The sequence below is a fragment of the Plecotus auritus genome (assembly GCF_963455305.1).
Source record: "Plecotus auritus genome assembly, chromosome: 9".
In the NCBI taxonomy this organism is placed as follows: domain Eukaryota; kingdom Metazoa; phylum Chordata; class Mammalia; order Chiroptera; family Vespertilionidae; genus Plecotus; species Plecotus auritus.
This window is the reverse complement of record NC_137783.1, coordinates 16,985,126-17,008,866: the sequence shown is the minus strand read 5'-3', so window position 1 is coordinate 17,008,866 and position 23,741 is coordinate 16,985,126. Positions and strand designations below refer to the sequence as shown.

The window sequence follows — 23,741 nt, the reverse complement described above, 5'->3', positions numbered from 1 at the left end:
CATGCATTTATTCATAAATAAAAACATCAAATTGTACATCTCTATATACACTTTATTATAAGTCAATTATACCTCAATAAAGCTTTTTTTTTAAAAAAAAGAAACTGCATAAACTAAATATGGATCACTGAACCTAGATTATTACATCTATATTATAAAAGGCCAGTGGCCATAATGTCTTAACTCCGTAATGACCAAACGACCGGTCATGAGGAGGTACACTGATGGGTCCCGTGGCGGTACAGCAGGTCTGAGTCTCACATGATTTTGAGCACTCGCCTCTAGTTTTTATATAAGAAACCAGAGGCCCAGTGCACGAAATTCGTGCCTGGGGTGTGTGTGTGTGTTCGGACCTAAACAGGCCATCAGACATCCCTCTCACAATCCAGGACTGCTGGCTCCCAACCACTCACTTGCCTGTCAGCCTGATTGCCCCTAACTGCTTCTGCCTGCCAGCCTGATCACCCCCTAACCACTCCCCTGCCAGCCTGATAGACGCCTAACTGCTCCACTGCTGGCCCAATTGCCCCTAAATGCCCTCCCCTGCAGGCCTGGTCCCCCACAACTGCCCTCCACTGCAGGCCTGGTTCCTCCCAACTGCCCTCCTCTGCCGGCCCGGTCTCCCCTAACTTCCCTCCCCTACAGGCCTGATCGCCCCTAACTGCCCTCTCTTGCAGGACTGATCACTCCCAATTGCCCTCCCCTGCAGGCTTGGTCCCCCCTAAGTGCCCTCCCCTGTAGGCCTGATCGCCCCCAACTGCCCTCCCCTGCAGGCCTGGTCCCCCCTAACTGCCCTCCCCTGCAGGCCTGGTCCCCCCTAACTGCCCTCCCCTGCAGGCCTGGTCCCCCCCAACTGCCCTCTCCTGCAGGCCTGGGTCCCCCCAACTGCCCTCCCCTGAAGGCCGGGTCACCCCTATCTGCCCTCCCCTGCAGGCCTAATCACCCCCAAACTGCCCTCCCTTGCAGGCCTGGTCTCCCCCAACTGCCCTCCCTTGCAGGCCTAGTCCTTCCCAACTGCCCTCCTCTGCCAGCCCGGTCACCCCTAACTGCCCTCCCCTGCTGGCCTGATCACCCACAACTGCCTGCCCCTACTGGCCATCTTGTGGTGGCCATCTTGTTGTCCACATGGGGGCAGCCATCTTTGACCACATGGGGGCAGCCATCTTGTGTGTTGGAGTGACAGTCAATTTGCATATTACTCTTTTATTAGATAGGATACTAATATGTAAGGAGCATCCTCAATCATTCCTGGAACATTTTGCACTTTCCCTTAATAAGACTACCCTGAAGGAGTTTGTATTAAGGATGGAAGAGTGCCTGCAGGTTTGAATCTGGCCACATGGAACAACCCAGCACAGATATATCTTATCCACAGGTAATCCTGTACAGCAAAACAAGTACTTCAAACTGAGCTCTAATATAGAGACCATCTTACTAAGTGGGAAGCAGGCTATTTACTTGTAGAAAAGATGAAAGTTTATGTATTTATAAATGTATTCTTTTTTTGACAAAGGAAATATTATAACACATCAATAAAAAGAGAACTAGGGTAATTAATTTAACTCTCATTTTAGCTTTTGCCCTACCAAATTTCATGTCTAATAGTATTAACTAAAATTAAACATCATGATTAATACTTTTACTTCTTCTGTTTTTCATTGTTTCAGATTTTTCATGTATCTGTCCTTTGATAAAATCCAGAAAGATTTTTATAAATAACTGCCGAGAACCAATTCCAGTATGTAATAATTACAAGAGTTCCATCAAAAGGTTGATGGGACTTGGGGGGCTCAACAAGGGTGAGCCACATATGTAATTTACCTGTTGGAAATGGCTAAAAGGCACTTTCCCCAAACCTGAATAGGATTATTGTTAGCTGCCAGACAGCTCAGGGCATTTTATTGCCTCCTGTTGGCCAAACACCTGAACAGCTGTAGGTTATTCCCCAAACTGACAATACCCTTTGATACTTTTTGAAGTGTATTATCTCCACCTTGCCTTGGGACAAATTGTGTTGAATAAAAGTAGGGTCCTGAGTGAAGGAGGAGAGTCTTCTAGCTCCTTCAGCTGAAGCTCCTCTGACCCCCAATGCCTTTCAAAAATATCTTTCGTCCTTGGACTCTTTAATCATCTACACACAGCCCCCTTCTCCAGAATGCTGAACCCTTTGTAAGGCTGGGAAAAGAACCCCGGCATTATGGTGCCCTAATGAGGGACACCAACAAATAACCTAATGTAAAAGCATTCTGTAAGTTCCTTTAACTAGTCAAATTTCACTCAAATGAAAGGAATTTGGCAGGATGCTAAAACTTACCAGAGAGCCAATTCAAATTCTGGGAGAGAGGAGTAACTAGCCAGGTAGGTGCCACAATAACTGAATGAAAGTAGAGTATAGTCCAGAAGAACATTGCCTAAAATATAAAAAACATTACAGGGACTTATCATATTCTGAGATTAACTACAGTCTATAGTTTATTTCCCTTTTCTAATGTATTTCACATATTTCAAACACATTTAGCCTTTGGAATAAGAGATCTCCTGGCTGATTTGTAACATAATGAACAGAAAGTTAAGAGTCAAGTTAATATCCATTTAAAAAATATATTAGCATAAATTAAACTATTAAGTTCACTGTCTCTAGACTTTAATGCACAACTGAGTATCCTGCACCATGTATGACCCAGTGTGATTTGAAATGACTCAAGAACTATAAAATATTCCATAAATACAGCAAACATTATCATTAGAAGTTATTCAAGCAACTTTAAATACTTCAGGGAGGTGTAATAATTCTAGCTTACTTTTATATCTCCATACCTTGGGCCATATCCGTAGGCCATATCCTTAGCTTAATATTGTCCAGTTCTTAGAACTACTATATAGACATTTTGTCATATAACTAAAGATTAATTTTATATTTTTTATATTTATTTTAAACTTTTAAAGATACTTTTAAGAAATACCACTCCAGCCCCCCCCCCCCCCAAAAAAAGCATGAACAAATATCCTTTGTAATTCTATTACCAAATTTAGTATATTTCTTTTTGGTATTTTCTTCTGTGTTTACTTGTAAAAATCCAAATTTTTCTTCAAATATAACTTCCCTTCTTATAGCTATAATAATGGGCTAAATATTATACATAGTAATTCATTTTTTAAATTATAATATATAGTGTCACTCCTATTGGCTTATTGTTGTTTACCTTATATTGAGCTTTTTACAATTAATAGTTCTTTAAACATGTGAATTTTAATGTTCACATTAACCAGTCTTTTGCTATGACAGAACTCTTAATTCCTCTGCCCACAAATTTTTGACCATATTTCTGATTATTTCCTTAATAGTGAATTCTACTTCTTGAAGTTGGTTTAACTGAATCAGATAAATTTTTATTTCCCAGAAAGATTGTATCCATTTATACTCCTACCTTCAACTAAAAGAGTGCTACCAATTTCACTGCACTCTGCCTAGCAGTTATCAGATTGAAAAAAAAAATGGCCCTAAATGGTTTGGCTCAGTGGATAGAGCATCAGCCTGCGGACTGAAGGGTCCCAGGTTTGATTCTGGTCAAGGGTGTACCTTGGTTGCGGGCATATCCCCAGTAGGGGGTGTGCAGGAGAGAGCTGATTGATGTTTCTCTCTCATCAATGTTTCTAACTCTCTATCCCTCTCCCTTCCTCTCTGTAAAAACCAATAAAATATATTTTTTTAAAGTGACCTTGATAAGCAGAAAAATCTCATCTTGAGATGGGACATTTTTTGTTTTTCATTTATAGTTTTGTGGTGTAGGCAAATTCCTTTTCCATTATTCTAATGGAATATTTGTCTTTTTTCTTAGTTTCCTAATGCTCTGAAAATATTTGATCATATTTATTCCTAATATTTCCCTCAGATTATTATTTGCCTTTTGACTTTCCATGGTATTTTATATGTTGCTAAGTTTTAAATATTTATGTAATTATATATGTCAATCTTTCTATTTTTCCTTTGTGTGATATGTTCTTTCTCACCCTGGAATCATTTCAATTTTCTACCATATTTTCTTCTACTTTTCAATGGGTTTGTTGTTTTTATTGAACTCTTATTTTCATCTGATACATATTTTGATGTACAATATAATGAGTTCCTAACTTGATACTTCTGTTGAGTTCTTGAAAAATAACTAGTTCCTTAATTCCATTGTTGGATAATCCATACCATTTATTTTTTGTGTATGTGGGAGTGTCTTTCATCATATGCTTAGCTTTATATATTCTAGAATCTGTCCCAGACTTCAACTCTTTCAATGATCTGGTGATCTCTGCACCAATATCATATCCTGAACTACTGTAGCACCATAATGATTAAAGGCCCTCTGCTTTCCCATCGTTCTCTTTTAAATTATTTCCATTCTGTACTTTTTGTTCTTCCAGATGAACTTAGGAACGATTTCATTTAAGTATTCCAGTCTCTTGAAAACATAGGATTAACCTATGAATTACTTTCTGTGAAAATATCAGAAATAACTGTATAATAACCAAGCTTTCCATCCAGAAATGTCTCTATATACTTAAATATTTTAAATCAGTGATTTTTGTAGCTTTCTGTGCTGAGGTCAATCACATTTCTTCTTTGAATCATTCCTAAGTATTTAAATCTTCTAATTGCATGGATGTTTATTTTGAAACCAGCATTTTATTGAGCACTCCTTTGTTGGTCTCATTATCTCCTTTCCCATAGCTATAATTTTTCTGTTTTGTGTTTTGTTGCATTGGCTAGAGCTTCCAGGTTGTTTTAGGTCCTGGCCGGGTAGTCAGTTGGTTAGAGCATCACCCGGATATGTGAAAGTTGTGAGTTTGATCTCCAGTCAGGACGTATACAAGAAGCGACCAATGAATGCATAAATAAGTTGAACAACAAACCGATGTCTCAGTGTGTGTGTGTGTGTGTGTGTGTGTGTGTGTGTGTGTGTAATTAAAAAAAAAAGTCATTTTAATCTTTGGGAACACAAATAAAATGTTAAATTATAATGAAGTTCCCGGGCTTGACTCAACACTTATTTGACCCAAAAGGCTGCAGATCTAAGACCAGCCTTAAGCTCTCCTGAGATTTCTGTCCATGATGTGCTAAATGAGGGACTTGTGAAGATGGGCTCCAATAGATGTGCAGCAGTTTGGTCTGGATCAGCTATTTCTAAGAATGAGTGAATAATAATTTAAATGGTCCCAGCTGATGTGCTAAGTGGTTAGAGCACACCGCAGGGTGGCGGGTTCAATTCCTGGTCAAGGGCACATACCTGGGCACCTGAGTTATAGGGTTGATTCCTGGCCTGGAGGCAACCAATAGATGTGACTCTCACATCGATGTTTCTCTCTCTCTCCCCTTCCCTTCCTCCCTTCCACTCTCTCTAAAATTCAATGTAAAAAATATCCTCAGGTGAGGATTAAGAACAACAATAAATAATAATAATGATAATAATTTAAATGGTAGATAACATTGATTGATATATATATGACACATGTCATATATTACATAAAGACATATTATATACATACTAGAGGCCCAATGCACAAAAATTCATGCAAGAGTAGGCCTTCCTACCCCCAGCTTCCGGCACCGGCTTCCCTCTGGCATCTGGGACCCAGGCTTCCCTCCTGGCAGGCACCCAGGACCCCAGTCGGCTTCCCCTGGGCCCCAGCTTTGTCAGAAAGGATGTCCGGAAGGTCATTCAGCTGTCTGGTCTAATTACCATATTACCCTTTTATTATTATAGATATAATTTCATTTATTATCACCACAGTCTTAATAATACTACCATTATCCCCATTTCACAGAAAAGAAAATTGAGGCTCAGAGACTTATCTTTAATACAACATCAATTCACCTGGATTTTCAATAAACTACCAGAAAAGAAAAAAAATTGTTCTGAAAAAGGTTTTTGCAAAATGTATTTAGTGCTGTAAATGAGTCTTTTAGCTCAGTGCTTCTCAAGCATAATGTGCATATGACTCACCTGGGGAATGTTGTTAAAATACAGATTCTAATTCAGTAAGTCTGGGATGGGAGCAGAGTTTCTGCATTTATGACAAGTACCCTAGGTGATGACAATGTTGAAGGTAAGCAGACCACACTGTGAGTAGCAAGGCTCTAGCCCAATTAATTAAATCCTTTGTGATCAGCCTGATTCCTTCTTTAAAAATGTGTATTACAACAACAACAAAAAAACCTTCCAAAACATTCTTCATTTATGAGAACTAGCTTTGGTTACATCTTATGACAAGATCCTTCAGTTATGGCAGAGGAAGGGTCTTGTGGGATACCTTTTAATTTGGTCCTTCTGGTCAATCCAGGAAAGTTGTATATGTAGATGAGAGGTCTTAGCTTCCGGTCAGAAAAAGCCACAACTTCATAAGGAATGTTAGTTGCCACGACGCCCACAATTCCATTCATACACTGGAGTACAGTTTTTTTCTTGGTTTCAATATTAATAAATATTACAAAATTGCCACTGGAGTAGCAAATGGTGCTGTCGTTGACAAAATGAACATTCTGCTTAGGGAATCCTTGCACCCATCTTTAGGGAAAAGATATATCACCATCAATATAACACATTCCAAACACTTTGTTTTTGACAAAGCAAACAAAAGGTTATCAGAATATTTGAAACACATCTACACTATTTTCACCCCCTTTCTGCCTAAAACAATATCTAATATGAAAGAACACTTATGCTGGATGTGAGGCCAGTTTGAGTCCAAGTAGGAGAAAAATTTAAATGTAGACTTAAAGTTCCATGGGTTTCAAGAGCCTTCTTCAGAGAACTTTTTCAGTGAAGCAAATCCTCTGATCAAACCCGAGGAAGTCTCAGAAGGATTTCTGGGGCTTTATATACTTGAGAAAAAAAAAAGTGAAAATAGCAAGAAAGAGAAAAACACACACCCTTGATTCTAATAGAAAACAGGTTGTATCCTGGGCCTTTCTTTCATAATTAGCTCTGATTTTTAAAAACAATCTTTAAAGAACAACTTTGAATAGGGCAGCCTGCTCTGTGATTGTGAGTGGAGTAGGAAACTTTTTTCTTTACAAAGATGAAGCATGTGTAGCCATATTATAAATCTGAAAATACAGATATAGAAAATAAAGGATTAAGCCAACATGAATGAAAGGTTAGAACACAAAAGGAATATACCTTTAAAGGAAGGAATGTGTGGTGGGTATATGCTAGAAGTAAGGAGAGTCTGAGATGAGGGAAGATTCCAGTTTTATTTAAATACTAGAGGCCCGGTGCACAAAATTCGTGCACATGGGGGGGTGTCCCTCAGCCCAGCTGCACCCTCTCCAATCTGGGACCCCTCGAGGGATGTCCGACTGCCCATTTAGGCCTGATCCCAGTAGGATCAGGCCTAAACGGACAGTCAGACATCTCTCTCACAATCCAGGACTGCTGGCTCCCAACTGATTGCCTGCCTGCCTGCCTTCCTGATTGCCCCTAACAGCTTCTGCCTGCCAGCCTGATCACCCCCTAACCACTCCCCTGCCAGCCTGATTGATGCCTAACTCCTCCCCTGCCAGCCTGATTGCCCCTAACTGCCCTCCCCTGCAGGCCTGGTCCCCCACAACTACCCTTCCCTGCAGGCCCGGTCGCCCCCAACTTCCCTCCTCTGCTGGCCTGGTCACCCCTAACTGCCCTCCCCTGCAGGCCTGGTCCCTCCCAAGTGCCCTCCCCTGCTGGCCTGATCGCCCACAACTGCCCTCCCTTGCAGGCCTGGTCCCTCCCAACTGCCCTCCCCTGCTGGCCATCTTGTGGTGGCCATCTTGTGTCCACTTGGGGGCAGGATCTTTGACCACATGAGGGCAGCCATCTTGTGTGTTGGACTGACGGTCAATTTGCATATTACTCTTTTATTAGATAGGATTAAGGATATGCTTAAAGATAAATGGTGGAGGAGATAAGAGAAGGACACTAGGTTAGTAAGAAACTTCAAGAGATTGGAGGGAAGTAAGGACCAAGGGAGTATGCTGTGTGGAACAGACTGCAAGTAACACTCCAGAATAGTGATTTGCAACTATTGTGCCACAGTGGAAACATGCAATACTTTGGTGAATACACAATACAGTGTATAGACAATGTGTTGTGAATTCACCTAAAACCTGCTTAATTTTAACCAGCGTCACCCCAATAAATTCAAGAAAACAAAACCATGCGGTCAACACCTGATTATTTAGTCAGGGGCATTGACCTCTTTTCCCTTAGACTGTCAAATTTTAAAAAATGACAACAGCCAACACAATAGCTGTCCGGTGTGAGTGAATCAAAATGAAACCTTTTTTTTTTTTTTTTTGGTCAAATCAGCAAAAGATATATTTTTTTGGTGTGTCACAGAATTTTAGTAATTAGTTTGTATGCCACGAGATGATAAAGGTTGAAAATTGCTGCTCTAGAATGTGGAAGGAAAGAAATACCACTTTTATCTGTGCAGTGCTTTATGCTTTTCAAAGCCTACTATAAATGCAAATAAATCCAGATAGTGGCTAGGAGTTAGGAGGAAGAGATGAACGAATTACCAAAGACTACGAGGATAAAAATAGGCGCTGTCATCGGGATGGGGAGGTATTTGCGAAAAGTCAGGAGAAAAAGGATCGCTGAAGGCAATACTGAGCCAGGCAAAGATAAACCAGCGAGGGGTGGGGAAAATGGAAGCGGGTGGGGCAGGGAAAGATAGATGGCGGTGTGGCCACTGAATACGGATGGAGAGAAGAGGTCACCCATTGAAGGGGTCTGCTGGAAGGTGTTGGGGTTTCAAGAGAAGAGGTCAAAGTTTCCGGGACAGCGGGTCTAAAGAATGGGAGGAAGAAGAGCGTAGGCAAGGGGTGTAAGTCAGAGGAAGAGCTTCCGCGAGACCGAAGTCAGTCGCCTGATGGCGATGCCGCACCTCACGGACAGGGACGCGCTGCTGGCGGCGGAGATGGAGCCCTCTCGGCCTTGCGCCATGGACCGTGTTTCTCAAAGCCAGGTTCGGGGCAGCAAACGCTGGACCCCGGCTCTGGTCTGCAACGGTTGCTCCGCGGCTCCCGGCTGCCCCGCCGGCGCTGCCTCCACTGTTTGCATCGTCGCCAGGAGACCGTAACCCCTGCGCCCATTGGCTCTGCCCCTTCGGCCTTCTCCTTCTAGAGCCAATCGCATTGGTGAAAGCTCTGCAGTGTACCAGCCAATAGGCGAATGGCAAGCTAAACGAGGGGCGGGACTCTCGGAGTGAGTGCTGGAGTGGCCCCACCCAGCCAGGACAAATAATTACAATATTAATGAATATCAATAGCAGAAATTAATATTGAATGTCGCCGAGCCAGATGTTTCAAGCTCCATGCAGGAATTATTTCATTTAATCCTCAAGTCCCCCATCACCCCCATTTTACAGATAAGGAAAGTGAGGATAAGAAAAGTAACTTGCCTGAGGCTACAAAACGGAGTGGGTTTTAAAGCAAGGTCTAGTGTAAATCTAGAGCTCCAAGCCTTTCATTGCTATGTTACACTTTCAAATGTTCCCTCCGCTACTTAAAATAGGCAGAGAGCTTCTGAAAATAATCCGACCAAAAGGTCTGCAGCTTGTCCTTGCTTCGTCCCTTCCCTTTCAGATCCCGCCTAGCCATCTCTCCGGTTCTTTCTCCTTCCACCCCTCCAGTCCTCTCCTTTACCCTGCCCTCTCCTTCTTTAAGTCCCTCCTTCCTGTCTTGCCACCGTCTCTCCAATATTTCATTCATATAGAATCCTTAGCAGATGTGCAATTTGCATTCACCAGTGAAATTATCTCCTCTGTGCTGTTTTACCACATTTTCATACCTTGAACATGTTTTTGCATTAGTATATATAGATCTACTTCATCCCTTTTAACAGTAGTCAGGGTTTTTGTTGTTGTTCTTTTAGAAATCTGTTCCATAAATCAACCCCCGCCTCCATATAGTGTATAGTAAAAACTTAAATTCCACAGGAAGGTTTTCAAATTACAACATTTTTTCTCACCTCATTCTTTCCTACCTAAATTCCACTGTCTAGAGGCCACCTTCCAGCTTAAGAAATGTCATGGAATTAATATCAGGGAAGCACTCCCCTCATGCCATGCCCCCTCCCTTTTTCTTCCCCCAGAGGTAACAACTTTTCTGAATTCTGTTTATTGCTTCTTGCTTTTCAACTCTACCACATATGTATGTGCCATAACCAATATGCTGTTTCATTTTGCATGTTTTTAAAGTTAATATATGCAGTTATATATATTGTTTTTATTATTCAATCTTAGGTTTTTGAGATAGATTTATTTTGATAGCTGTAGCTGTAGTTTATTAGTTTTCATTGCTGGATAGTTGTTCATTATATGAATACACCACGATTTATTTATCCATTCTACTCTCAATGCACTTTTAATATTCACCTATATATTTTTTTGCTATTCAAGCTCCTTTCTTTATGGACTATTTATTCCTGTATAGCTTCTTATTGTGAGTATTATAATAGGTGTTTTTTTTCACTTGATCTCACTCTGGGCTCCGTAATACTTTCAATCATTCAGCCAGTATCTTTCCATGGAATCCCTTTTATGACAGCTATTTCTCCTTACTATGGACTGTCATGAAATGTTAATTTTTAAAGTAACATTCATATTCACAAGGTAAGTGCCCCTAATTTTTAAAAAGATATTTTAAATATAATTAATTAAAATAATAACAGTGAAACACTTCATGTGACTTTCAATATTCCTAACTTACTCTGTAAAATACTTTATATATATAAATTTATTATATACTAGAGGCCCGATGCACGAAATTTGTGCAAGGGGCTTGACCCTCACAGTCCCAGCTTCGTCTGGAAGGTCCTCTGGAAGGTCGTCCGGAAGGTCATCTGGACAGTTCTACTGTTCGACTGTTCGGTCGATTTTTTATTATGCTTTTATTATTATAGATTAAAGAGTATAAAATTATTCAAGTAACATTCCTGAAAAGTCAAAGAATGTTGTATCAAGTGGGTGTATATTGTCAGGAAAGACAGATGGTACTTAGAAGGTAGAAAACTATTTCTTATCACTAGGACCTCCAACTCTTTTTAAAAAATATATTTTTTTATTGATTTCAGAGAGGAAGGGAGAGGGAGAGAGAGATAGAAACATCAATGATGAGAGAATCATTGATCAGCTGCCTCCTGCACGCCTCCTGGATGCCCCCTACTGGGCATGTGCCCTGACTAGGAATCAAACCGTGACTTCCTGGTTCATAGGTCCATGTTCATGCACTGAGCCACACTGGCCCGCAGGATCTCTAACTGTTAATCTTTAACCAGAAGAATCAGTTGAGTTTAGCCCACTCAGGTTAATTATTGACAATTACAGCCACAAAAATATGAAATACTATGTTTTTCCCTGTGGCTAACAGCAATGTGTATCCAGATGTTCACATATCATGCACATAACCACCAAGGACTTGGAGATGATTCTCTATAATGCAGAGTGGTGCTAACAGTATAGTTGTTTCCTGGGATGTATATTTCCTTTTCAGTTTATTTCTTTGAGGAATTAACATTTTACTTTATTGATGAATTGGATGTCTCAAATCATTAAAATAAAACATTATACACTGTTCATACTAATTAGGGGACAGGCCATTTCAAGTAAAAGTTCTCAAGATATACCTTGACCTGAAATTTTTAGTTTGGCCAATTAGAGGTGTTAGCCTGGCCAAGTTTAAATTTACAGGGTTAATTTGCATGATGCATCAATATGCTAAAAGACCTTCTAAAAAGTTACTTTTCTGGAAAGGAGTTAAGCCACATCCATGCTTTAGCAAAAATGTGGCCAACTTGTTTTCACTGAGTATCAGCAATAATAACAAGCATTTATTTATTTAACACTTATTCTGTGCCAAGAACTGCTTAAAGTGCTTTCTAATATTCACTAATTTAATCATTCTTCAACTTCTATAAAGGAGCTATTAGGTGTTTGCCACCTTATTTTACAGGTGAGGGAAGTAAAACAGGGCACTTGCTTGTAGTCACATGGTGGTTAATGAGGGGTTACTACAATTACTATGATTTCATAAAAAATTCATATGTTGAATTACAAACTCTTAAATTCTTGTGTTGAAGCTCTAATTCCCAGGACCTCAGAATGTGATCTTATTTGGAAATAGGCTCATTGCGGTTGTAATTAGTTCAATTAAGGTGAGGTCACACTGGAGTGGAATGGACCCCTAACCCAATATTAACAGGGGAAATTGGGACACAGGCATGCACACAAGGAGGGTGCCATGTGAAGATGAAGGTATTGATGGGGTGATGCTTCTACATTCAGAGAAATGCCAAAGACTGCCAGCAAACCACCGGAAGCTAGGGGAGGGGCATGGAACATATCATCTCTCAGAATCTTCAGAAGGAGCCCACCCTGCCTTCGCCTTGATACTTCTAGCTTCCACAACTGGGAGAATAAATTTACATTGTTTAAGCCACTCAGAGTGTGGTACTTTGTTACCCTAACCCTGGTAAACTAATAAATACAGGTCTAGAGTAAGGATCAAACCCTTATCACCTACTCTCTGCTTTTCCCACAATAGAGCTAATCAAAATAAAAGCAGACACCACCACCACCACCCCTTTCGATTTGCAAATAAATGGCACAGGAGTCACCAGCTCTCAAATCTAGGCAGACAAGTCAAACATTGACTACCGTTTTCCATGTGCCCTCGACTGGAATCCCTTTTTCCTAAACCCTAAACTAAGAGGGGCTGTTTGAGCAGACGTTCTGACCAGATATTTTTCACAGACCAGTGGGACTGAATTTACTCCACCGGCCTGCATGACTCAGCCCTACTAGAGCTTCAAAATCCAAATATTTAATAGATTTTTTGAAAACAGCACCATCCGAGGTTAGTAAGATCCAGATTTGGGCTGTTTCCTTTGGGTTAAAATTAAAAGGATGTGTCCTGTAGTTACAGGAGGGACAGGGGCCATCCCAGGAGTCGTAGGAAGCTAATGCTGACAGGAAAAGGAAAAGGCTGTCCAGGTGGCTGGGCGACCTGTCACTGTGCCATGGACGGGAACATTGGGTGAGCGAGCGCTGGGCCCAGGCCACAGGCCCTGAAGCTGGGGAAGCCTTGGAGCAGAGCGGGAGCTATGACCAGGCCCGTGACACCCAGGAGGAGGGCTTCCCAGCAGGGGCGAGGAATATGGGAGGTCGGGTCAGGTGTGGAGCCGGGGGGAGGCCAGACAACAGAACACAGTACAGTTAGGCACAACCTCCAGGCGCAGGGTTTTAAGCACGATCCCCACAAACCCCGGAAGGCCGGCCCTGGGCGGGGCGCCATGGGTGGGCGTCTGGGCGGCGATTCCCCTGAAGGCGCTGGGGCAGCGGCGCGGTCCTCCGGGCAGAGGGTGGAAAGGAGCCCAGCGCGCTCGCTGCGCGTGGGTTCGCTCCAGGCGCCCCGGAAGCGCCGCGCCGGCGGAGCTGGCAGCCCGCCTCCAGTTCGCACTTAGCGGAGAGAGCAAGGGAGAAAAGGAGGGAGGGAGCGGCCTCTACTTCCTGAATCGCCTGCAAACCCAGGGCTCCAGCTCAGCCTACGCTGCGCCACGATGTCCGGAGGGTCAGCCAAGAGCCTGGAGAAGGGTGAGGCCTGGCCGCCGCGAGAGGCGGTGATCTTGGCGACCCCCGATGCGGGTCCCGGTGCGGCTGATCCGGAGCCGAACTCTCCCGGAGGGTGTCCTCCAGGAGGGGGATGGGTCGGGCCCCAGGGGCGGCGGGGGGCTGGGGGTCCCGGCCGCTTTCCAAGCCGTGTAACTGCCTCCGCTTGTCCCCGGCAGGAAGCGCGCCCCCAGGGCCGGTCCCCGAGGGCCTGATCCGCGTCTATAGCATGAGGTTCTGCCCGTTCGCCCAGAGGACGCGCCTCGTCCTGAAGGCCAAGGGAATCCGGTGAGAACCCAGCGGAGGCCGGGAGGTGCGGGCGGCGGGGGTGGGAATCTCGGATAGGGCCCCTGGGGCTTCCTTTACTGCAAATTAAATGAGTATTCTCAGCCTTTTGGGGAGGGCATGGCAAGTTATGGACCCTCTCCCTGGGGAGGCAGAAATGCCATAGATCCAGCAGCCTAGGACACTCCATTTAGGTGAACCTAACCATTTTATGGATTAGAAAGATGGGCTCCGGTTAAGGGAGTGACAAGCAGCGGCTCTTTTAGTTCTGGTAGATCCCCGATTCCTGGTCAATTGCCCTTGCACTTTCACCAGACTTTTCCACTCATGTCCAGCTTATCTGATATTGTTGGCTGTTATTCTGAGTATATCTTTCCTTACTAAGTAGTCAATAATGAGCCCCAGTACAGAGTTCCGACCTTCACTCTCCTGGCAGTGTGCACAGTTAAGTGTACTGTACATATTCCTGTAGGTTGGGTCTTTTGCGAAGCCTCATTGGAATTGGCCTGGTTCCCGACATAGGAGTTAGCCACAGGAATTATGCAGTGTCATTTGACTTTTCTCAGCAACACCAAAGATCCATTGGAACTACCCCCTTCCAATGACCTTTGGAATCTGTGGAACAGACATTAGGTACCTATGATGTGGAAATTTAAAACGTAGCCCCCATTCTTAAGAAATTTTCCATGTATGTGCTTAAGATTTATTAATGAATTTTAGTCTTGTAGGGGGGAGGATTAGGCAGCATTTCCTTTCCCTAAAAGAAATATAAGATGCATTCTAAAGGGAAAAAAACCCACCAAAATTATTTATGGATTAGCCCTCACTTCACTAAGATTGGCACCTTATTTGAATGAAATTGGTTCTGAACACATAGCAAAATATTCAACATTTAGTAACATTTATGTAAAACACTGTATTTTATCAAAATACTATAATATTTTCTGTATTAGAATTCTTTTATTGCAAGTAAGAGAACTCTAATTCAAATTGGACCAAAAAAGGCATATATCGTACTCATATAATTGAAAAGTCCAAGAGCAAGATGCAGCTGGATTTAGGGCACCAAATCCTGGGTTATGTGCCCTTCTGTAACTCCAGGTTGAAAACAACCCTACCTTACTTACTGGGCATTTTCCAAAGGAAAATTGAAATGATTTTAGTGTAATAGTGTGTGTAACGGGGGGGGGGGGGGGGGGGGTGTGAAGAGTGGTGACAGCGGCCAGATAGTGCAAACAACAGAGGCCTGCTACATTCATGGGTCAGTTTTGAGTCCTAGGAGACTCATCAGAGAGGTGCTAGATTTTTACCATACAGTATAACCTAACAAAGCATGGTTTTCTTTAAAAGGTGCATCTTCCAACTTGTGACTTGTTGACTCATGATGCCAGGTTACCACCTAATCCGTGTGTTCTGAGAACCTTCTTTATTACAAAAGCCTAGGATCTACCTTTTGTTTTTATAGTATACAATTTCAGAAGTGTTGATAATTCCTTGGCAAAGGGTCTTATTTTTCTTGCAGTGGCTCATATCTGAGTGTCCAATGTTATCTCAGCACATGAACCTTTTAATACACACACAGACATGTTTCATCTGGATATTCCTTTGTTTCCATGGGTGATTGCATATTTAAATCCTTAAACTAAGTGCTGTTCTACAAAGGTGTTGGTGTAGCCCTAGTTGGTTTGGCTCAGAGGATAGAGCATCAGCGCAAGGACTGAAGGGTCCCAGGTTCAATGCTGGTCAAGGGTACATACTTTGGTTGCAGGCTTGACCCAGGCCCTGATTGAGGCATGTGCAGGGGACAACCAATCGCTATGTCTCTCTCACATTGATGTTTCTTTTTCTGTCTCTCCACCTCCCTTCAACTTTCTCTAAAAAAAAAAAAATCATTGGAAAAATATCCTCAGGTGAGGATTAACAACAACAAAAAGATGTTGGTGTATGTATATATTAATATGAACAAGACATATAAGATCCTTGCTTTCATGGAACTTACATTCTAGATAATTGACATAATGGGTAAATAAATGACCAAAGTAATTTCAGATACATATCAGTTTAATAAAGAAAGTAAAACAAGATGATCATGTAATGCAGGCTCTCAGCAGCTTCAGAATGGGGTGGTCAGGGAGGGCCTCTCTGCACATTTGGTGTTTGACTTGGGAAGACAGGCAGAGAAGGCAGAGAGCCAGTAAGTGCAAATGCTCTGAGATGGGAACATGTTTGGCAAATTCAAGGAATATAAGAAAGGGCAATGGGTCCAGATCAAAATGACCAAAGGAAAGTCGTGGGAAACAGGTGTGACCAGTAAGCAGGGACCAGATCAAATGTGGCCTGCATGTCATAGAAAGTGTTTAGGGTTTATCCTCTTTGTAATGAGTAGCAGTCAGAAGGTTGTAAGCAGGAGAGTGACCTGATCTAATTTTGTCAATGCTTCACCTGGCCATGTGTGCAAAATGGAGAGTAGGGAGGCCACAGTGGAAGCTTAGATAGAGGCTGGTGGGGGACTGTTATAGAGGTCCAGGTGGCAGATGATGTTTTGGAAGGCATAGCAGGGATAAAGCTATGATTGAATAAAGTTAATATGATTTGGAGGTCCGGCTGACCATTTGACTTGAGGAAGCGGGGCAAGGGGAAAGAAATCAAGGCTGAGTGGACTCCTAAATTTGGGGTCTGATCAGCTAAGTGGATGGTAGGACCAGTGAGGACTTTCAGAAGTACAAAAATGTTTCATTCTCTTCATTGTCTTCTATGTATCTTTCAGGCACGAAGTCATCAACATCAACCTGAAAAATAAGCCTGAGTGGTTCTTTAAGAAGAATCCTGCTGGTCTGGTGCCAGTTCTGGAAAACAGCCAGGGTCAACTGATCTACGAATCTGCCATCACTTGTGAGTACCTGGATGAAGCATATCCGGAGAAGAAGCTGTTACCTGCTGACCCCTATGAGAAAGCGTGCCAAAAGATAGTCTTTGAGTTATTTTCTAAGGTGTGTATATAAGAAATTTCAGTTCCTATTTTAAAAACCTTTGTTTTTTAAGCTACGTCAGTGGTCATGTATGGTTCAGTAATTTGGGAAAGGAAAACAAAACAGGATTATACTCTTTGCAAGCCCTTTCTTGATCGGTTCCTGTTTACCTCTACAAAGTTATCCCTCTTCTGACACACTATATTCCAGCCATACTGAATGTTTCAGTTTCCCAAAATCACCACCTATCAACTCTTGCTGGAAGACCCTTCTCCCTTATCACTTTGCCTGGTTTTCTCCAAATCCTCTTTCATGTATCTGCTCAGATACCGCTGCCTTCTAGAAGCTTGTCCAGACCATGTGAGTGCCCAGCTCTGTGTTCCCACAAGTACTAACATTTGCCTGTTGTTGTACCAGGGTGTGAGCTCCTTGAGGGTGAGGGCAGTGTTCCCATTACTGTTGACTCACTGCAGGTTTGTGACCAGTTCTGCCCCTTCCAAGTTGTTTAACTTGCTAAGTTACTTATTGCTTTATCTCTGTGTCTCAGGTCATTATTTGTTGAATGAGTGTAATTATGTCCTCCTTATAGATAAAATCAGTTAATCTAAAATATGGAGAGCAAAGTCCGACACATGGTAAATCTCAGTGTTAGTTCTCGTTCTAGCCAGTGTCTAGCAGTGAGCTTGTGCTAGCAGTAACTCTCAGCTGACTGAGTAAATGGCAGTCCTGTAGAAGAATTGTATCTTAATTACTATCAATGTTGTAGATTAGTTCAAGTAGTTAGTATTCACAAAGACATGACCAATAGTAGACAACAAGAATAGCAACATCAGGTTATGTCTCTATAATCCTGTTACTTTGTCAATATATATCAGCATGCACAGAAATATCTTCTCTAGAGAATGAAATGGTAAAGAAATACTGCGAAAATGGGACTTATAGGGAAGACATATTGCTTAAGGAGACAGTGCAAAGGGAAGCTGATGGGGATGGGAGAGGGAATTGTCTGGCTTAGCAGGATGAGGGGGAAAGAATAGTAGAGATGGCTGCTGTCAAAGATGATGGACAGGGAATAGGGCATTTGCAAGAAAGATGTTGCAGCATTAAAAAAAAAACAAAACAGTAACAAGAGAATCATACTGTTTAGAAAGAAAATGAGCTAAAAGCTGGAGATGCCCACTATTACTTTCCTACTCACATTCAGGAAAGAGGTGATCCAAAGTACCATATGACCCCACCATCCTGGCCACAGCTCAGCAAACCAGAAATGGCCCCACCTGCATCCCCAGCCCAATCATTTTCTCTCTTAGAAAATTGGAACTGAGACAGACAATCAACGTGGGGAAGCTGAGAGAGAGAGAGAGAGAGAGAAATACTTGACAAACCAAGACCACATAAAAATATATTTTTGGGGAAGTGGGAATTAAAAACACTGCAAAGGGAACTGTATGAGGAAAATAATGTGGAACAGATATTTAAGGATAAGAGGAAAGAACAGGCAGGAAATGTGGATGGAAGGGCTGCCTGCAAACCTTCAGCTCCAATGAGGGCAAGTTGTACTGACATGGATGGGATTTCAGGGGGAGTCTCCTGTATTTTTATGAGTGCCTGTTTACTTAAACTGGGATGAGTAGAATTCTGTCTTTTGCAATGTGATACCAAAGACGGAAGGATTAAAACACACAAACACCTCCACCACAAGCCTTAAAGCGTGTGACACTACACCTGTCAGGTCTTCAGGTAGTCAGTCCCCTTTGAACAGTCTTCTCATGTCCACCCCAAGGTAGAAATCAGAAAAATTCTCTTTCTCAAGCTCCCTTTGCAGTTGGGGACAAGGCCTGGGACGAAGGCTCTCCCTGTCAGATACACACATGGTCGAGTCAAATTCAGAAATGATCAGTGTGAGGAAATGGGTTGGGGTGAGGCACTGGTGCTGCTGGTGAGAGTGGCTGGTAGCAGAGCTTCTGGATTTCAGGAGCCATGCTGGCTGCGAGATTCCGTTCCGGAGCAGAAACGGCTTTGGTGCTAGTGGCATTGGTCATCTCAGAGTCGCTGCTGGCAGTGGCACAAACTGTAACCTCTAGTTTCAGCTCACAGGTCACAGTGGATGCTTTCCACAGGCAAGTTTGGGCATGATTTTGGAATGTTCCAGCTTAGTTCCGAGCCTGTTTGTTCAGCCTCCCAACAATTCAATGAGACACTCAGTGTCCTTTACAGATGTTTTTGGCTCAAACTTGCCAAAGTGCGTTCTGTTATTTGCAACTTACAAAATCCTGTTTAATATAGCATCTCTGGCCACAAAACTGTTCTAAAGATCAGTATATGACCGCTGTGAACACAGGAATGGGTGTGCCCTTGAAGTTTCTAGACCACTCTGACACTGGGTTCTATCGTGTTTTTATGTGAGGATGGTATATTTAGTCTCCCACCAATAAACTAAGCAATTATTCTCTGTCTAGGTGCCATCTTTGGTAGGAAGGTTTACGAGAAACAAAGATAAGGAAGACTGCTCTGGCCTGAAAGAAGAATTTCGCCAAGAATTCAGCAAGCTTGAGGAGGTAATCAATCGGGTCTCTTGGCTTTTATCAGAGTAAATGATACACTACACCTACCCACTTCTTTCTACTCTCTTTTCTTCATATCCTCATTCCCCAGATCACTTTATAGCAATTAGTAATAATACCAAATAAGAAATTTTAGTTTATAACAGATTGATATAAGCTGTGTATTTAAGATATAAACCAAAACACCTAAAAATAGTTTGTCATGGGCTTTTAAAATGTTTTGTTGCATCGATGTTAAAATAACATAGAAAAAAGAAAATTCACCCATCTGTCTATAATGTGTCACCTGTTTTCTTTTTTTTTCCATGCTGCTTCTGGTCCCTGTCCATAGATTAAAAAAAAGAAAAAGATTAACATAAATGTAATCAGAGCATAGATACCATTCTGTGTTGTTTTACTTACTATTATATAATAAACATTTCCCACCACAAAGAGTTTGCCATGAATCATACGGACACTTGGCAAAGCCAGATGTGTTTTACCTCCTTTGGGAGAGAGCTGCCATTTGGGGCCTTTACATTGAGTCTTCCTCTTGGCCTTCAGACATTCCAAACACTTCAGGTAGATTTAAACAATCAGTTTACAATGTGGACTGTTATATAGGCCCTGGAAAAAACTGTAGAAGTTTTATAAAGGGTTAAGTTGATTTGATGTTGATTAATCAAATAATATTCTGAATTCCCCCTTTGACAAAACCATAATACCAATTCACCTTCTTGAATTTCAAATACATATTTTATGCTTGGTTTTCAAATAATTTTATTTAATAGTTAATTGTTAAACTAGTTATTCCCAGCATATTTTAAGTAAATTGTTTTAATGAAGAATTATATGCAGAGAAGTACCCAAAACATAAGAGTCCAGCTTGATGAATTTTTACATAGGGAACATAGCCATAGAACCAGCACCCACAGCAAAACACAGAATATTCCTTTTTTGCTATTTTTTGTTATATAAATGGACTCATATAATATGCACTTTTTTGGGTCTGGCTTATTTCATACAGTATTAGGTTTGTGAAACTCATCTATGTTGTGTGTAGGTCATTCCTATTTTTTGTAGTTCCAGCATATGGCTGTATCACAGTTTTTTAAAAGATCCTTTTTACTCCTTGTGAGCAGAAAACATTTCCATTTTGGGGCTATTACAATTAGTGCTGCAGTGAACATTCTTTGGTGAATATATGTTCACATTTCCAAGTAGAATGACTGGGTTAAAAGTATGCATGCACTCGGCTTTAGTAGATACTATTAAAACATGGTTGTACCAATTTACATGCCTATCACCTTAGCTAACTTTGTCTTGTTCATTTTAGCCATTCTGATGGATGTATAGTGGTATTACATTTTGGTTCTAATTTGCATTTCCCTGATAACTAATGTAGTTGACTACCATTTCAAATGGTTATTGGCCATTTGGACATCCTTTAATTGTGAAGTGTAAGTCTTGCCCAATTTTTTTTAATAGGTGGTTTGCCTTTTTTCTTGATTCCCAAGAGTTCTTTCTGTATTCTGAATACCAGCCTATGTTGTATTACAAAGAGCTTGCACTCTGTTGCTTATTTTATTTTTCTCCGCTTTCCAGTTTATTTTGTTGATTGTTTTGTTTCATCCCAAACTAACAAATAGTAAAGCTTAAACTGATCAAATAAACAAAAAGTGAACTTGGATATGCCAGGATAAAAGCTGCTGGTCTCACCACTCTACTTAACTCACCTGCATCATCTCTGATGATGAATCTTACTAGATATCCAAATAAGAAGTACTCTTATGCTGTTTAATGTTCAGGTTCTGACCAATAAGAAGACAACCTTTTTTGGTGGCAATTCACTTTCTATGATTGATTACCTCATCTGGCCCTGGTTTGAACGGCTGGAAGCACTGGAGTTAAATGAGTAAGACATTTGAATATTTTGTGCATAATTTAGGATAATGATAATCTGAATAGTATATGTTGACCTTTTTCTGAACAAAAATATTTTATACAACTTTTATGAATGGGAAACGGCAGACAGGAGGAAGACTTGTGCATGTCATATACCTACACGCACCACCGCTTCTTATCAGGGGGAGTAGGCAGGGGTTCTGTGACATGTGGTAAAATGTTTTAAAAGTAATTTACTCCTTCTCTCCTTAATAAAAATCCATAAGAAAGGTTTGGGGAGGAGGAGCTGAGTGAAAAAGGTGAAAGTATTAAGAAGTACAATTGGCAGTTACAAAATAGTCACAGGGATGTAAAATACAGCATTGCAAATATAGTCAGAAATGTAATACCTAGGTATGATGTAAGATGGGTACTAGACTTATTGGGGGATCACTTTGTATGTTATATAAATGTCTAACCATTATGCTGTACATCTGAAACTAATATAATATTGAATGTCAACTGTAATTGAAATGTTTTTTAAAATCCATAAGGATGTACATTTTTATAAGGTTGTCATGCAGGATTATGTGACCAATGCTACCTCCCAGTTACCAGTAAGATTCCATACTAGTTTGCAAGCTCCATATTTTGAAGTTTGGCAGCCACTTTAGCTTACTCCCTCTTAGAGCTTAGAGCTATTCAGGGTTACTCTATATACGTATATGTATATAGTGGAGGGTCTTGCCCTAGTAACATCAAAGATCAGTGATCACAAATCTCCACAACAAATATAAAAATAATGGCAAAAGTTTGAAATATTGTAAGAATTACCAAAACATGGCACCGAGACACGGAGTCAAACAAATGCTCTTGGGAGCATTGTGCCAATAGACTTGCTCAATGCAGACTTGCTCAATGCAGGTTTGTTGCCACAAACCTTCAGTTTGTAAAAAACTTAACATCTGAGAAGCTCAACAAAAGGAGGCATGCCTTATTCTATGATTATGTACATTTTAAAGAACTCTTTTTAAAGAACTACTTTAAAAGGTGAGAAGAGAACAAAGTGAAACTGCAGGATGCTACTGATGACATACAGACTTTGCAATGCCCTCTTCTTTCATCTAGCTCACACCTTCATTGTTTCCATCTCCCACAGGTGTATAGACCACACTCCAAAACTTAAGCTCTGGATGGCAGCCATGCGGAAAGATCCCACAGTATCAGCCCTCCTCACTGATGTGAAGACCTTTCAAGGTTTCTTAAATCTCTACTTGCAGAACAGCTTGGAGGCCTGTGACTATGGGCTCTGATGGGGGCAGGAGTCAACAATGAAAATATATCTGATACTTTCCTTCACTAATAGGAATAAAAACATGCTTTTATCTTGACAAGTGCTCTCATGTTTCTTTGGGTCACCTTCTTTGAGTTGACATCATGGCCCAGTGGTGGGGTTCCTTAAGGCCTTCCTACAGAAATGTAACACGTTTCCTGTTCCAGATGCTTAAATGACACTAAGGTTTCTATCAGTCTATGCTGAAAACCTCTAAGTCATCCTCTCTACTGAGATCTAGACTTCAATCTAGATTTCTAACTGCCCATAGAACATTTCCACTTGGATACCCCGTTGCCATTTCAAGAGATGCCCTTTCAAGTTTGTCTTCGAGGTTCTGAATTGAGAATTTTCAATTCCTCATTTTTTCCATCATCAACTGAATTTCACTTGCCATTGTCACCCATGAAGACCAGACCTGCATCACGTCAAAGTCAGGTGACTAGGTGGCCTCCTATTTGATCTCCAATATCCAATCTCTATCCTCTTCAACTCCTTCCTACCAAATCCCAGTTCAGGTGTACAACATAGAGATAATGTTGTACAACCCATTCAATATGTAAATCCCTTAATGCAGTATGGAAGGCTGAATGAGTAATAGGTAATCTCCCCATTCAGAAATAGTAATGCCATCTTCCATACACTTCCATAGTCCCATTGGTCTTCTCACTAATGTTTATCATCACATCACCTCCAGGAGAAAAAGGTAGGTTGGAGAGCATCACTTCACTCTATAGATCATTCAGCTAAGGTCTCGAGGTTAAATGAGACCTTAAGATGCTGGCAGCAATATCTGGAGGACACACCCAGCACCCTGTTCTTACTGTCAGAATTAAGGGGCTTTGACCGGCCGGCACCAATACAGTCTGGTTTCCTATACTTAAACGGAAGAGCACCTAGCAATCATGAGGGCTCACTGCTGGGGGTGGGCCCGGTGGGCCACATTTGAAATGAGCGCCCCCCTCCCACCCTATTGTGATGCAAGCGATCTGGGGGGCCGCACCCTGAGAGGAAGCTGACAAAGGTTGACTTCACAAAGGGCCTTTGGCCGCCAACGCCCAAGCTCGGGGCGACCCATCTCTGCCCCCATCG

General features: G+C 41.7%; 2 protein-coding genes across 2 annotated transcripts in view; one reads left to right on the top strand and one right to left on the bottom strand.

Moving 5' to 3' along the window:
- The window catches only part of CFAP43 (cilia and flagella associated protein 43), a gene marked incomplete at its 5' end in the record, with an annotated part of 87,485 nt that extends 78,513 nt beyond the window's left edge, over nt 1-8,972 (bottom strand). Inside the window, 3 exons of the mRNA XM_080640036.1 lie at nt 2,315-2,411; nt 6,301-6,554; nt 8,914-8,972. Of these exons, the coding sequence (XP_080496162.1) occupies nt 2,315-2,411; nt 6,301-6,554; nt 8,914-8,972 (410 nt within the window). The remainder of the gene's footprint in view (nt 1-2,314; nt 2,412-6,300; nt 6,555-8,913) is intronic.
- A 3,980-nt stretch (nt 8,973-12,952) lies between these two features.
- GSTO1 (glutathione S-transferase omega 1) lies at nt 12,953-22,710 on the top strand. The gene is made up of 6 exons (XM_080641299.1): nt 12,953-13,620; nt 13,815-13,923; nt 16,688-16,910; nt 19,349-19,447; nt 21,241-21,347; nt 22,476-22,710. The coding sequence occupies exons 1-6, from the start codon at nt 13,587-13,589 to the stop codon at nt 22,627-22,629; spliced, it is 726 nt and encodes a 241-aa protein (XP_080497425.1). The 5' UTR covers nt 12,953-13,586; the 3' UTR covers nt 22,630-22,710.
- The last annotated feature ends 1,031 nt before the right edge of the window (nt 22,711-23,741 follow it).

What these genes read in the sequence shown, in the direction of transcription:
- GSTO1 (XM_080641299.1), top strand. Translation starts at nt 13,587, where the DNA reads ATGTCCGGAGGGTCAGCCAAGAGCCTGGAGAAGG. An exon ending in AGCCAAGAGCCTGGAGAAGG is followed by an intron (nt 13,621 to 13,814) that starts GTGAGGCCTGGC and finishes TGTCCCCGGCAG; the next exon opens with GAAGCGCGCCCCCAGGGCCG. An exon ending in AATTCAGCAAGCTTGAGGAG is followed by an intron (nt 19,448 to 21,240) that starts GTAATCAATCGG and finishes TTTAATGTTCAG; the next exon opens with GTTCTGACCAATAAGAAGAC.